General features: G+C 45.9%; 1 protein-coding gene across 1 annotated transcript in view; it reads left to right on the top strand.

The window, feature by feature from the left end:
* Positions 1-6,395, top strand: part of MAPK8 (mitogen-activated protein kinase 8) — a 13,452-nt gene extending 7,057 nt beyond the window's left edge. Inside the window, 8 exon segments of the mRNA XM_070751481.1 lie at positions 190-261; positions 1,544-1,620; positions 1,622-1,734; positions 3,472-3,589; positions 3,922-3,985; positions 5,419-5,496; positions 6,169-6,261; positions 6,264-6,395. Of these exon segments, the coding sequence (XP_070607582.1) occupies positions 190-261; positions 1,544-1,620; positions 1,622-1,734; positions 3,472-3,589; positions 3,922-3,985; positions 5,419-5,496; positions 6,169-6,261; positions 6,264-6,307 (659 nt within the window). The 3' untranslated portion in view covers positions 6,308-6,395.
* The last annotated feature ends 5,769 nt before the right edge of the window (positions 6,396-12,164 follow it).

Raw genomic sequence — 12,164 nt, 5'->3', positions numbered from 1 at the left:
AGTATAGAAAATCAGAAGTGGATTCTGTTGAGGCTGCACTGGTGGTCTCCCTGGTGGGATGGTGGCGGCCCCTTTCCCCCCCTCTCCGCTGTCCCCCCCCTCCCCTTGGCCGTCTCGTTGTTGGCTCCTTCTCAAGCTCCCTCTTTGGTTTCCTTCCATTCAGTTAATGTCATTGCATTTTGATTTCAGTTGACATTTGGTCAGTGGGGTGCATCATGGGCGAAATGATCAAAGGTGGTGTTTTATTCCCGGGCACAGACCGTATCCTTCCTGGGGCCGTGAACAGAGACCGGACGAGGAGGGGGGGGGGGAAAGCCTCCTCTCGCCTCTCATAACAGAAATATTATGTTTTACACCCCCACCCCCCGAGAGAGATATTCGAGTGGCCTGATAAGGTTTTTATCCCCCCCCCCCCCCCCCTGCGGTACAATTTGCTATACAAGAGAAATGGTCTTTTATTAAGAGTTCAGTCAGCTGAGAATCCCTGGTCTGAGTTTGACCGTAAACTATGTTTGGACTCTCAGAGAAATCTGTTTGTGTCCCTCCATAACATCTTCCCTTCTCTGCATTCCAGCCAAACTTTCCAGCGTTTCCTTTCTAATAATTTTGCTACCCAACGTTTTGCTAATATTGTATGTGAAGGCGGCTTCGATTGTGCCTCTTCCGGGGGACGGACGGGGGACGGACAGCTGCCCCAGGTGCCTCTCTCCTGATTTTGGTTCCTCCCGATTGTTCGACACGACTGTTAGCAGCTGTTTTAACCCTCATTTTAATAGATGCATATTCACCTCTGGATGTCGGTGGCACAAGTCACATTATTACACCTCCAAGAGACTCTTCAGCTTGAACTGACCTGTCCAGAGGTTGATGGTTTGAATGGGCAGCATCACACCTTACGAGTTGGGATAGAGGCTTCTCTGCCTTGGCCCCCGGGGGTGGGAAGTCTGTATGGCTTGTTTCTCATGCAGCAAAGGCCCTTGCTCCCCCTTCGGTCGCGCAACACGCATTTGTGGGTCCACCTCTTGGACCCACAAATCTCTCCCTCTCTCACACACGCACACACCAGCCCTTCACGAGCAGCCACCAGGTGATTCCCAGGGATTCTCCCGGCTTGGATGGGACGGAGCGCTTGTGTCGGGGGCCCAAACTCCATCGCCCGTTCTGGACGCCTTGTTTTAACTATTCAGGAGCACAACAAAGCAGAAGAGTTTGCCATTAGGATCATTCAGTAAAGTCACAACTTCTAATCCCATTTTTTCTGTTGTTGAGTTAAAATTGGGAAGGCACTTTACGGTTGTCAGGCAAACGCTTGTTCCTGAGTGGCTCCTGTCGGGCTCTCCTGCATCTCCGTCTCCCGGGCGCGAGTTCAACTCCGCCTTTATCGAGAGGACCAGCAAGACTGGGATTGTCCCTTGTCTTCTCCTCCTCTTGTCTTCTCCTCCTCCTCCTCCTCCCCACTTTCTCTGATGGTGCGAATGGCAGCTTAGACGGAGTTTTTGTCTCAACCCCAAGTACGAAGGTTTTCTTAGCTCTGCGATTTCAGATATCGACCAGTGGAACAAAGTCATTGAGCAGCTGGGGACGCCCTGCCCCGAGTTCATGAAGAAGCTGCAGCCGACTGGTGAGGACGTATGTGGAGAACAGGCCGAAATACGCCGGCTACAGCTTTGAGAAGCTCTTCCCCGACGTCCTCTTCCCGGTGGACTCCGAACACAATAAGCTGAAGGGTGAGCTGTGCCGTCCCATGTCGTCTCTCCCGGGAAGGTTGAGGAACAGGCCCTGGGGATAATCGGAGCAGAAAGACCCACCGGGTTGCAGGCTCCTCGTCTGAGTGGGAATCCGGGTTCTGGGTTCTGGGACGCCTCCAATGCTCTCGAACCCAGAGACCTGGCGCGTCTTGCACAGGGCTGGCCCCAGTTCCCCCTTTGTTGGAGGGCAGCAGAGGTTCGTGGACGGAGGTAGAGGAGAAGCTCCTGGTGGGTTGAGAAGGAAAACGGTTCACCTCCTTTTGCTCCTCCCTGCCACTACAAACGCACCCGGAAGAAGGAAACCAACAGGACTGGGGCCAAAAGTGACGCCTGGCCAATCATGTGGAGCCACAGGCAGGGATCGGCCCCCCAGGACGCTTTCTCTCCCCCCCCCCGCGTGTCCCCCCCCCCCGAGACTTCTGAAGCTCTTGGTTGTCTTTGGGAAGAGCTTCCCCATCTTGTCCCAGGCGGTTCCCGGGGCCTCCCTCCTGCTTCCCACCTGGGGAGCAAACTCTGCTGGGCCTTGAGACAGGCAGCCGAGGGCCTCGAAGAAGGCAGCCAGCGGAACAAAAATGGCTGAGGCTGGGGGGGGGGGGGGAAGAGATGGACCCAGGGCTGCAGGGCGGAGGAGATGGGGGGGTCCGGCTGCCCCCTTGGAGAGGGTGGAGGGCAGGCACCCTCCGTGAACCATCAGCCATGTGTGTGTGTGTTTGTATTCCAATGGGGGGGGGAGAGATAAGGGGGCTGAGCTCCTCCCTCTCGAGCTGCCTGTGGCTAGGGGTGGGGTTCTGGACCCTTTGGGGGTGGCCCCTATGGATGCGTCCGTGCCTGCCTTTGCGTGCTGCTCTTAGCCGCTGCCAGGTCTTGTATATGGGGCCCCCTCCTGATCTTCATTGCCCCCCCCTCCCGGCAGACCGGACGGTCTCTTCAGCACTCAGTGGCACTCATCCGGGGGGGGGGAGGGGGGGCGCGCCCCACGACACGTGCCCTGTTCAGCTGCCTGTCAGAAGCTTCCCTTCCCCATCTCCACCCCCCCCCCACTGCCCCCTTTTGTCGGCTCATGGACTCGGCTCCTTTAACTGCTGCACAGGAGGAGTGACTGTCCACTCGGAACATAGAGTAAGAGGCTGAAAGGGACCCTGGAGGTCATCTAGTCTGACCCCCCTTACCGGCGGCAGGAGACCCTCACCCCTTCCTGATAAACGGCCGTCCCGTCTCCCCAGGGTTAGTTCTCTTTCTCCGGGGGGCTTTTTTCCATGGCAAAATTGGACACGGTGTTCCAAAGGGGACCCCCTGACCAAAGCAGAGAGGGGTGTTAGCCCATCCTAAAACAGCCTTTTTTAAAGCAAAAAATTAAATAAATAAATAACTTTTTAGCAAATAAAATTGCAAAGTTAGAGTGGCCTGACATCTTTGCAGCTCATTCCTGCTTTAGTCAAAATTCGAAGGGCTGGGAGAATAAAACGACATTTTATCCAGCTGCCCTCTTCCGTCCTGACTGTTCAACTCACGGGAGATTTCAAGAAACACTTGTGAACGCGGCCAGACTGGAGAGGGGAGCCGGAGCTCTCGAGGGGGAGACATGGCGGGGGCTGGACGAGGTGGCCCCTCCCGGCTCTGCTCCACTCCTGTCATCGGTTCAGGCCTCTTCCTAATTTTACACATCATTTCCCAAAATGTTTAGATACTTTCTGTGTTAAACTTTGTTCTTGCAGCTAGTCAGGCAGAGAGATTTATTGTCCAAAATGCTGGTGATTGATGCCTCAAAAAGAATTTCGGTGGATGAAGCTCTGCAGCATCCTTACATCAACGTCTGGTACGACCCCTCGGAAGCTGAAGCCGTAAGTCCTCCCTCCCCTCCCCTGCCCTCCCCCTTCTCCCCCCTCCCCGGGAAGGAGAGGCTGGGGCCACAGGAGAGTGGGGGAGGGGGACGTGCGGGGGCCACCTTTGCTGTGTTGCGGGGGGGGGGGGGGGCTCGTCTGCGAAAGAGCCAAACTTTGTGTGTGTGCTTGCTAAAAGCCCCCAACCCCCAACCTTGGTGGCTGACTGGACGCGCTCAGAGGTGCAGCTTGTCCCTTGGGTCAGTCCCTGCTGCGCCCCTGCTGGGGAGCCTCGGCTGCCTGCGCTCTCCCTCCGGCTGAGGGGCCGTTCTGCCCTCTCTCCTTTCTCCCAGCCTCCCCCGAAGATCCCCGACAAGCAGTTGGATGAAAGGGAGCACACGGTAGAAGCGTGGAAAGGTGAGCCTCGCAGGCCTCCTTGGCTTCAGCATCAGACCAGGGGGAGGCCGGGGGAGGGGCCAGGGGGGAAGGGGGCCGAGGGCAAGTGTGTGTGTGTGTGTGTGTGCGTCCTGTGGTCGTTCCTGTTGCTCGGCTGATGGCGCTGCCCAGACCGGAGGTCTCCCCTCGCCCTCTCTGCCCCTTTCTCTTTAAAGCTCGGGGCAGGGCGCAGAAGTTCGCCCTGAGGGGAGGAGGCGGGGATTGCACCCGGTCTTGCGCACGAGCTCCCCATTCCGCTGCCAGCCCCCCATGCGCCTCTGCAGGTGCCGCCATCTCAGCCCCCCCCCCTTGTTCCTGCCACCAGGAGGTCCCGTGCACCCACCTGGAATGCAACATTTTGCTGCTGCGAAGAACTGGGCCAGGCGCCCCCCTCGGTGCATCTTGGGAGCCCCGCGGGGGCTGTGCCCGGCCACAGGGAGACTTCCGTCGTTTACTTCTGAGAAATCTCCCTCTGGCCGGGCTCCAGCCCCCGCCGGACTCCCAAGATGCACCGAGGGGGTGCCCGGCCCCCAGGATGCCTGGCCCCAACCCCACGTGTTGGTCCTGTACCTTGGACTCCCTTGCCAAGGCAGAATTTTAGAACTATATAGAATTACATAGGTAAAATTAATGGAAGACGCATATGATAAATAAGGGGTTTTATGACTTTGCATTATGAATGTAAAGTATACTTGGAAATGTAGAAGATTGATTAAAGTTAGTAATAGTAAATGCTAAGTGCCTGAACATTAATTGAGCTTGGAAATATTGAATGGAATTATAGAAAAGTAAATATGGAAATATATTAATGTATGCGTTGGTGTTCAGATAGATTTTCATGGTATTATTAGATTGCTATAATACTATGATAAATACTTAAGAAATGAAGATTTTAAAGCATGGATTTATTAATAGTTGTGCTTTTGCTGGTTTTTTTTAGTTTTAATAGTACTAGATTTTGGTTTTGTTTTATTATTAATCTCTTTTAATAAAAAGAAGGGGAATTTTTTTCCCTATTAATTAGGAAAAAGTTGTATAAGGGTTTTTTTGTTTCTTTTAAGAAGAATGTATAAGAAGGAGGAGTAGGCATGACGGCTTATCTGGATTTATAAGAGGATAATTAATTGAAATATAAAATAACAGAATAACACAGTGGGATGGGACCTTGTTCTGCCCCAGCACCGAGCCCCAAATAATTAAGCAACAAGTTGTCTTGGGTGACATCTATGCTCAGGCCTGAAAATGTGCTGCTCAGACACCAAACGTTTCCACGCACACCGCAAAAGAATTGGAGGGAACACTGGTCCCTCGTGGCCTTTCCCCCTGCAGAGTGTGACCCCTCTCTTTCCAGATGAATTGTCTCTCTCGCTTGCTCGAAATATTTTGCCGATAACACTACAACTGTTGATTTACAGAGCTGATTTACAAAGAAGTTGTGGAGCTGGAGGAGAGGACCAAGAACGGAGTCATACGTGGGCAGCCATCTCCCTTAGGTTAGTTGCTACGTGTCTTCTTCAGCTAATGCCGCGTGCAAGAGTTCACAAGGTGCAGCGTCTTGTCTGAAGGTTGAGTTTAGGTAGGCAACTAGGCAGCCTTTGGGATGTGCTGCTGTCCGTATGTAGGTGGAGAATCAGAGTGCTTGTATGCAGTGGGGATGGTGCGCACCATGTTCTCCGCCAGCAGGGTGGCAGCAATGTCTGCTGCACATGGGAGAAAAAGCAACGTGTGGTGGCGTGAACGGCCCCTGTGCAGCTCTGTAGCGGGCAGGATCGGCCCGTATATTATTTGGCCCTGGGAAACGCTTCCATTCCCCAGGCCGTAAATGTCGCATCTGCTGAGTAGCCAACCAGCTGGGACGTTGTCCCGGCCTCTGGCCACTTCTGCCTGGCGTGGCCTTCTTGGGAGGGTCCTTGCGGTGGAGGACCGGTGCTAAGAGTCACCTGGCTCAGGCAGAACTGGAACTCGTGCCCTGCTGGTGCCACTCAGCGGCTGCTTCAAGCAGGCTCCCCCGGTGTCCCTTCAGGGCAGGGCTGGGCCAATGTCTGCAGCTGTGCCCACCCCCCCTTGAGGGTGGGGCCACCCAGGATCGGCCGGAGGGTGTCTGGGGGGGGGGGGCTTTCTCTCTCTCTGCAACCGAAGGGGTGCCTTTGTTTCTCATAGCGCAGGTGTAGCCACCGCCCACGGCCCACGGCTCCCGCCTGCGTCCCCACCCGCCTGTGACGCCTCTTTGCTGCCCACTGACCGGACCATGCCCTCCGACTGCGGCTGGGAGCCTCCGCCAGCCCCTTGAGCTGCTGCAGGTGACGACGGAAGAGGCCGCGAGCAACGGAAGCCAGTGCCATTATTTTGGGGTGTTTCTAAAAGTAATTGTGGGATTAATTTTCAGAGTGCTAATTTTAAAGTAAAATAGTAAATCACGATGCTATTCTGTAATTAATTGTACAGTATGGATCTTAATTTTTATTGTTTTAAAATTGCATGCTTTACTACTGTGATTTTCGACTTTATTTTTTCAGGATGCGTTTTATAAGATAGGTTTTATTAAATGTAATATTGCTATTCAGTTTGCTGTATCACAGCTTCTTTCCAGGACTTTCGGATTTGTTTTTTTAGAGAATATGTATCAGCAGAGCCATTTTTACATCTTTTATTTTTAAAAGGTTTTTATTAATTTTAAAAAACATAACTAAAAACATATATACATCTACACATTTACAAAACCTAAAAAAGAAAGATACAAAAAAAATAGTGATAACAATAATAATTAATTAATTAATTAATTAAATACAATAGATAATATTAACAATAACAACAATAAACAAGTAACAAAATGTATATCATTTATATCCTCTTGTGAGGAGGAAAAAAAAAACCAATCTCTTCTAGCATCAAAATTATTTTCTGGTGAAAAACAATCGGTGTTCACTGTTATTCCTTTTGGTTATCAATGTCTTTTTTGTTATTATTTTCTTAGCCGCCTTCTGTACAATCTTAGTTAATTAATTTAATTTCATACAAATTTTGTTTTCACAAAGCAATGTATATATATATCATATCTAATCTATTATATCAAAAAAAGAAAAAACCATATGTCATAGCATATTGCTATTATTGTGTTTTAATTTAAACTTTTATTTCTCTTTTAAACCAATCATAAAAAGAATTCCATGTTTTTTAATAATCGGAGTCTTCTTTATTTTTAATTTAAGGGTTTAAAGCATCAGATTCTGCACAGTCCAATTTTTTTTTAAGTATTAGTGAGTCTTCCGGTGGGTTGGGTTGTTTCCAACATTGGGCTATTGCCATTCAATGGTGGTCAATATATGTACCATTAAATAATATTTATTTTTATCTATTTTTGATCTATAATTCCAAGAAAGAAACGCTTCAGGTCTTCTATTTATTTTAATTTGTAGTATATCCATTATCCACTTTTGTATTTTGATCCAAAATGTCTTTATTTTTGGGCAGGTCCACCAAATATGATGTCCCTATGTGTTCTTCGCATCTCCAACATTGTGGATTTATCCCAGTATACGTTTGTGTTAGTCTTCCCGGGGGGTGGGGGGGGGTGGGGGGGTGCCATCTATAGTACATTTTGTACAAGTTTTCTCTGAATGCTGTTGATTTTGTTAATTTCTAATTTTTTGACCAGATTATATCCCATTTATCTAAATTTACGCTATAGCCAAAATTTCTGCACCAGCTATGTATATTGTTTTTTAACTATATAATCCTCCATTTTATAGTTTAACAAGTATTTATAAAGTCTAGAGATCATTTTCTTATCTTGGTTTAGAATTATTTTATCAAGTTCTACTTCTCCTTTTTGTATCCCATTTATTCTTTTATCTTTTTGATATCTGGATTTTATTTGGTTATATGGCCACCAATCCATTTTTATCCCACTTTTTTCTAATTGTTCCCTTGTCTTCAATTCGCCTCTTCCATCTAGTAACTGATAGTAATTGAACATTTTATTTAAATCTTTTGTGTTGGGATGCATTATCGCCTCCACGCTAGAACCATTTTTGGGTTTGTGAATAATGTGCTCTTTTAATTCTGGTCCATACCTCATATATTGAATTTCTAATAATGGGCTGCCTGAAATATTTATGGGTTTTATCTTTCCTATCCCAAAGAAAGGCATGCCACCCTAACATCAAATCATGCCTTTCTAATGATAATAATCTTTTGTTCTCTAATTTAATCTAGTCTCTTAACCAATCTATAATTGATGCATTGTAATATATTTCAAAATCGGGTAGACCAAAGCCTCCTTGTTTTATATTGTCCTGTAAGTACTATATTTTAATCCTGGGTTTTCCCTGCCCAAATAAATTTTGTTACAATTCTATTAAGTTTTTGGACGAAAGGTTTTTTAAAGTAATTGGGATTGTTCTAAATAAATATAGTATTTTGAGTAGAATAGACATTTTAATTGCGGAGATTCTTCCAATAAGTGAAATCGGTAATTTGTTCCATTTTTCTAATTTTGTTTGAATTTCTTTCATCAAGACTGTATAATTATCCTCTTTAATTGTTATTGCCCTTGGTAACAGTTTTATACCTAAATATTTAACTCTTTTCATAATTTGTAATTCTAATTTATTTTCTAATATTTGCTTTTCTTTGCTTGTCAAATTTTTTGTCAATATTTTAGTCGTTTGTTGATTTTTAATCCTGCTACTTTCCCAAATTTAGCAATTTCATCTAATAGTTTTTCACCGGATTCAATGGGGTCTTCTATATTAAATACTAAATCATCGGCAAATGCCTGGATCTTATATTCTTGTCCTTTTATTTTCAGTCCTTTGATGTCTTTATTGGATAGAATCTGTGTTAGTAGAATTTCTATAGCCAATACAAATATTAGTTGGGAGAGAGGGCATCCTTGTCGAACACCTTTTTCAATGTTTATATTATCTGTTAAATCCCCATTAATAATAGCTTTGGCTGATTGTTGGGAATAGATTGTCCGAATAGTTCTTATAAATTTTTCTTTAAATTTCATCTTTATTAATTGACATTAAAAAATTCCAATTTAAATTATCGAATGCTTTTTCTGCATCTAAAAATATCAAAGCCAAATTTTTCCCAGGATTTACTTCGTAATACTCTAATATATTTATTATATTTCTCAAATTATTTTTAATATTCCTATTTGGTAAGAAACCATTTTGGTCTAGGTGTATTATTTCATTGATAATCGTTTTAAACCTTTCTGCTAGTATTGATGCAAACATTTTATAGTCAGAGTTCAATAATGCTATTGGTCTATATTGTTTAATTGTCTTTGGATCCTTAGGTATTAAGGTAATTAATCCCTCTTTCCACGATTGGGGGATTTTCCCTTTATTTAGCACTTCATTTAACATTACGAACATTAGCTTTTTTTTAGGTTCATGTATTTGTTTATAGAATTCCGCGGGAATTCCATCTGCCCCAGGTGTTTTATTATTATTTTGTTTCTTCATCGCTCTCTCCAGTTCTATCATTGTTATGTCTTTCTCCATCCTATCTATATTAATTTTGGATATTTGTGGTAGTACATACTTATTTAAATATAATTCTATGTCTTCTTCTTCTATTTCATCTCTTTTATATAGTCCTTGAAAGTAATTTTTAATTATCTTTTCCCTCCCTCTATATCAAATTGTTTCTCTCCCATTTCATTTTCTAATTGTTGGATATATTTCTTTTCAGTTTGTTTTTTAATTTATATGATAGCCATCTTCCTGGCTTATTCGCTTGTTCAAAATGATTCTGCTTCACGGATTTGATCTTTTGGGCTGTCTCCTCCTGTACCATCAGATTAATTTTATGTTTAATCAATTCCCTTTCTTCCTTTATTTCCACATTTTCTGGATCTTTTAACCACTTAATTTCTAATTCTAATTTTTCCTCATTTGATTATTCTTATTTTTGTTCTTTTTGCTCGTATATGCTATTGTTAAATCAATGTATCGTTATTCCAATTTTTTTCTAGAAAGATATCTAGTTCTTTATCTTTATATTGTTTATATTGGTTTTCTTCTATTGTTTTAGTATCCATTGTCCATCTATGTCTCTTGGCATGATCTCCTTTGATTGTAAAACTTATTAGGTAGGATTCGCCCAAAAATTTGGTTCAATTTCAGCTGCCATAATCTCTCTTTGGAGCTCTATGTCCATCCATACCATATCCAACCTAGACCACGACTTTTGTGGATTCGAATAATAAGTATATTTATATTCATCTTTGTGCATTTCTCTCCCTACATCCTTTAATTTAAATTCTTCTATTATATCATTAAATTCATCTGGTAATTCTTTTTTCTTTTTCTTTTTCCCATTCCCCTATAATCTTTCTCAGCGTTTGCTATTGCATTGAAGTCTCCAACCACACAGATGCTTTCTTTCCCAAATTTTATTGTTTTTTGATACAATTTTTAATAGAAGGCTTTTTGGTCACTATTAGGTGCATAAATCACAATGAGTGTTACTTTTTTCCATTTAAATTCAATTTCTATAATAGGTATCCTCCCTTCCTCATCTCTATCAATTATTATGGGGTTTAACCAATTTTTTATATAGACCGCAATCCCTCTTTTTTTTCTTCTGCTAAAGATGTAAATAATTTTCCCAATTTAGGTTTTTCCAATACTGTTTTATCTTTTTTTTAAATGTGCACTTCTTGGAGGCTAACAATAGCCGCATTTTGCTTTTTTAATTTACCAAATATTTGTCCTCTTTTTTTTTGGGGGGGGGGGGGGGTTTCAGTCCATTGTTATTCACAGAAAATAATTTGATCTGTTTATCCATTCTATTATTGGCTCTTTCGTTCTTTTACTGCCCTCCCTGCCTCTTCTGGCCCCCCACTGCTGCTCCCCAGAGGCCGGGGGGGCTGTTCCTGTGGAAGGCACTTCCAGGCCAGGCAGGCTCTCGGCTTGCAGGTGGGGACGGGACCCCCAGCCAGATGGGCTCTCACTCCCCCACCCCCTCTGAGCCGAGTCCCTGCAGCCAGGATCCTTTCCCCTCCCCCACAGATTGCCCTCACCTGCAGAGGAACCTGTGGGGGGGGGGGCAGAGTTGGCCTGCAGAAGACAACACACCTGTTGGGCCATCTCCCGAGTTCCCTGAGGGAGGGGGTCACACAAAGAGGTGCAGCAGGGGAGCAAAAATTAACTCTCTCAATCTCTTTCTGTGCGTGTGTGTGCATTTTCTCCCTCTACCCCCCCCCCCCCCCCAGTCCCCAGGAGTGGACCCAGGGCCTCCTCTGGGGGGAGGTCCCAAAGGAAGGCTGGGAGCTTCCCCCTTTTCCAACCCACCGGGAACCCCAGCCTGAAAAGCCTGCAGTGCAAAGGAGGCTGAGATGAGGAGGGTCTCATTCTCGCATCTTGGAGAATTGTTCACCCCAAAAAACCCCAATTCATTTTCAACATAGAGCTCATTTTTATGAAACTTATGTAAAAATCACATTTCAAAAGCTTATAACTTAATAGAAATTTATAATTGCCAGTTTAATCCAGTAAAGATGGGGGAAACCTTGAGGCGGAGTTTAATTCCTAGTTTTTGTTATTTTTGGTATTACCCCCCCCCCTTTGACATCAACCCTGCAGAAGTGGTTGGCCAGAGTCTTATTTTAGGATTTCTTCAAGGCCCCTCCTCGGTCAGGCCACGCGCCCGGAGGAAGTCCACGCAGGGTCCCACCAGGAGGGGCACCGGACCAAACTTCTTTTCGTGGCAGGTGGCGTCTTCCAAGCGCTGACCCCTCAAGTGCCTGCCAGGTAGAGGAAGCCACGGCCGCCACAGCCACAGCTCTGGGCGTGGGAGGAGATGTAGGGCCCCTCCGAGCACGAGACGCAGGGGACACACCGGAGGGCGTTTCGCACCCGAGTCCCTCTCTCCCGGAGACTTGGGGAAAGGAGCAGCGGGGAGAGTTTCGGGCCCTGGTTGCCGTGTCATCGTTTCATTAAACAGCAATGCCCAGTACACATTCTTTATGCCTCCCGCGTCCTGCTCAGGAACCCAAACCACCACCACATGGCTGGAGAATAGAGAAAAGGCCGCTGGGCTTGTGGGCTCCGCACTGAAGGCCTCATTTGCATCTCCAGCGGGGCCACCTCAGGTGAGGAAGGAGGGCCAGCGGGGGGGGGATGGAGCCCCCTGAGGCAGGTGG

This window comes from Erythrolamprus reginae, chromosome 4 (genome assembly GCF_031021105.1).
Source record: "Erythrolamprus reginae isolate rEryReg1 chromosome 4, rEryReg1.hap1, whole genome shotgun sequence".
Taxonomy (NCBI): Eukaryota; Metazoa; Chordata; class Lepidosauria; order Squamata; family Dipsadidae; genus Erythrolamprus; species Erythrolamprus reginae.
The sequence above is the reverse complement of the archived record's forward strand: the minus strand, read 5'-3'. Positions and strand labels throughout refer to the sequence as shown.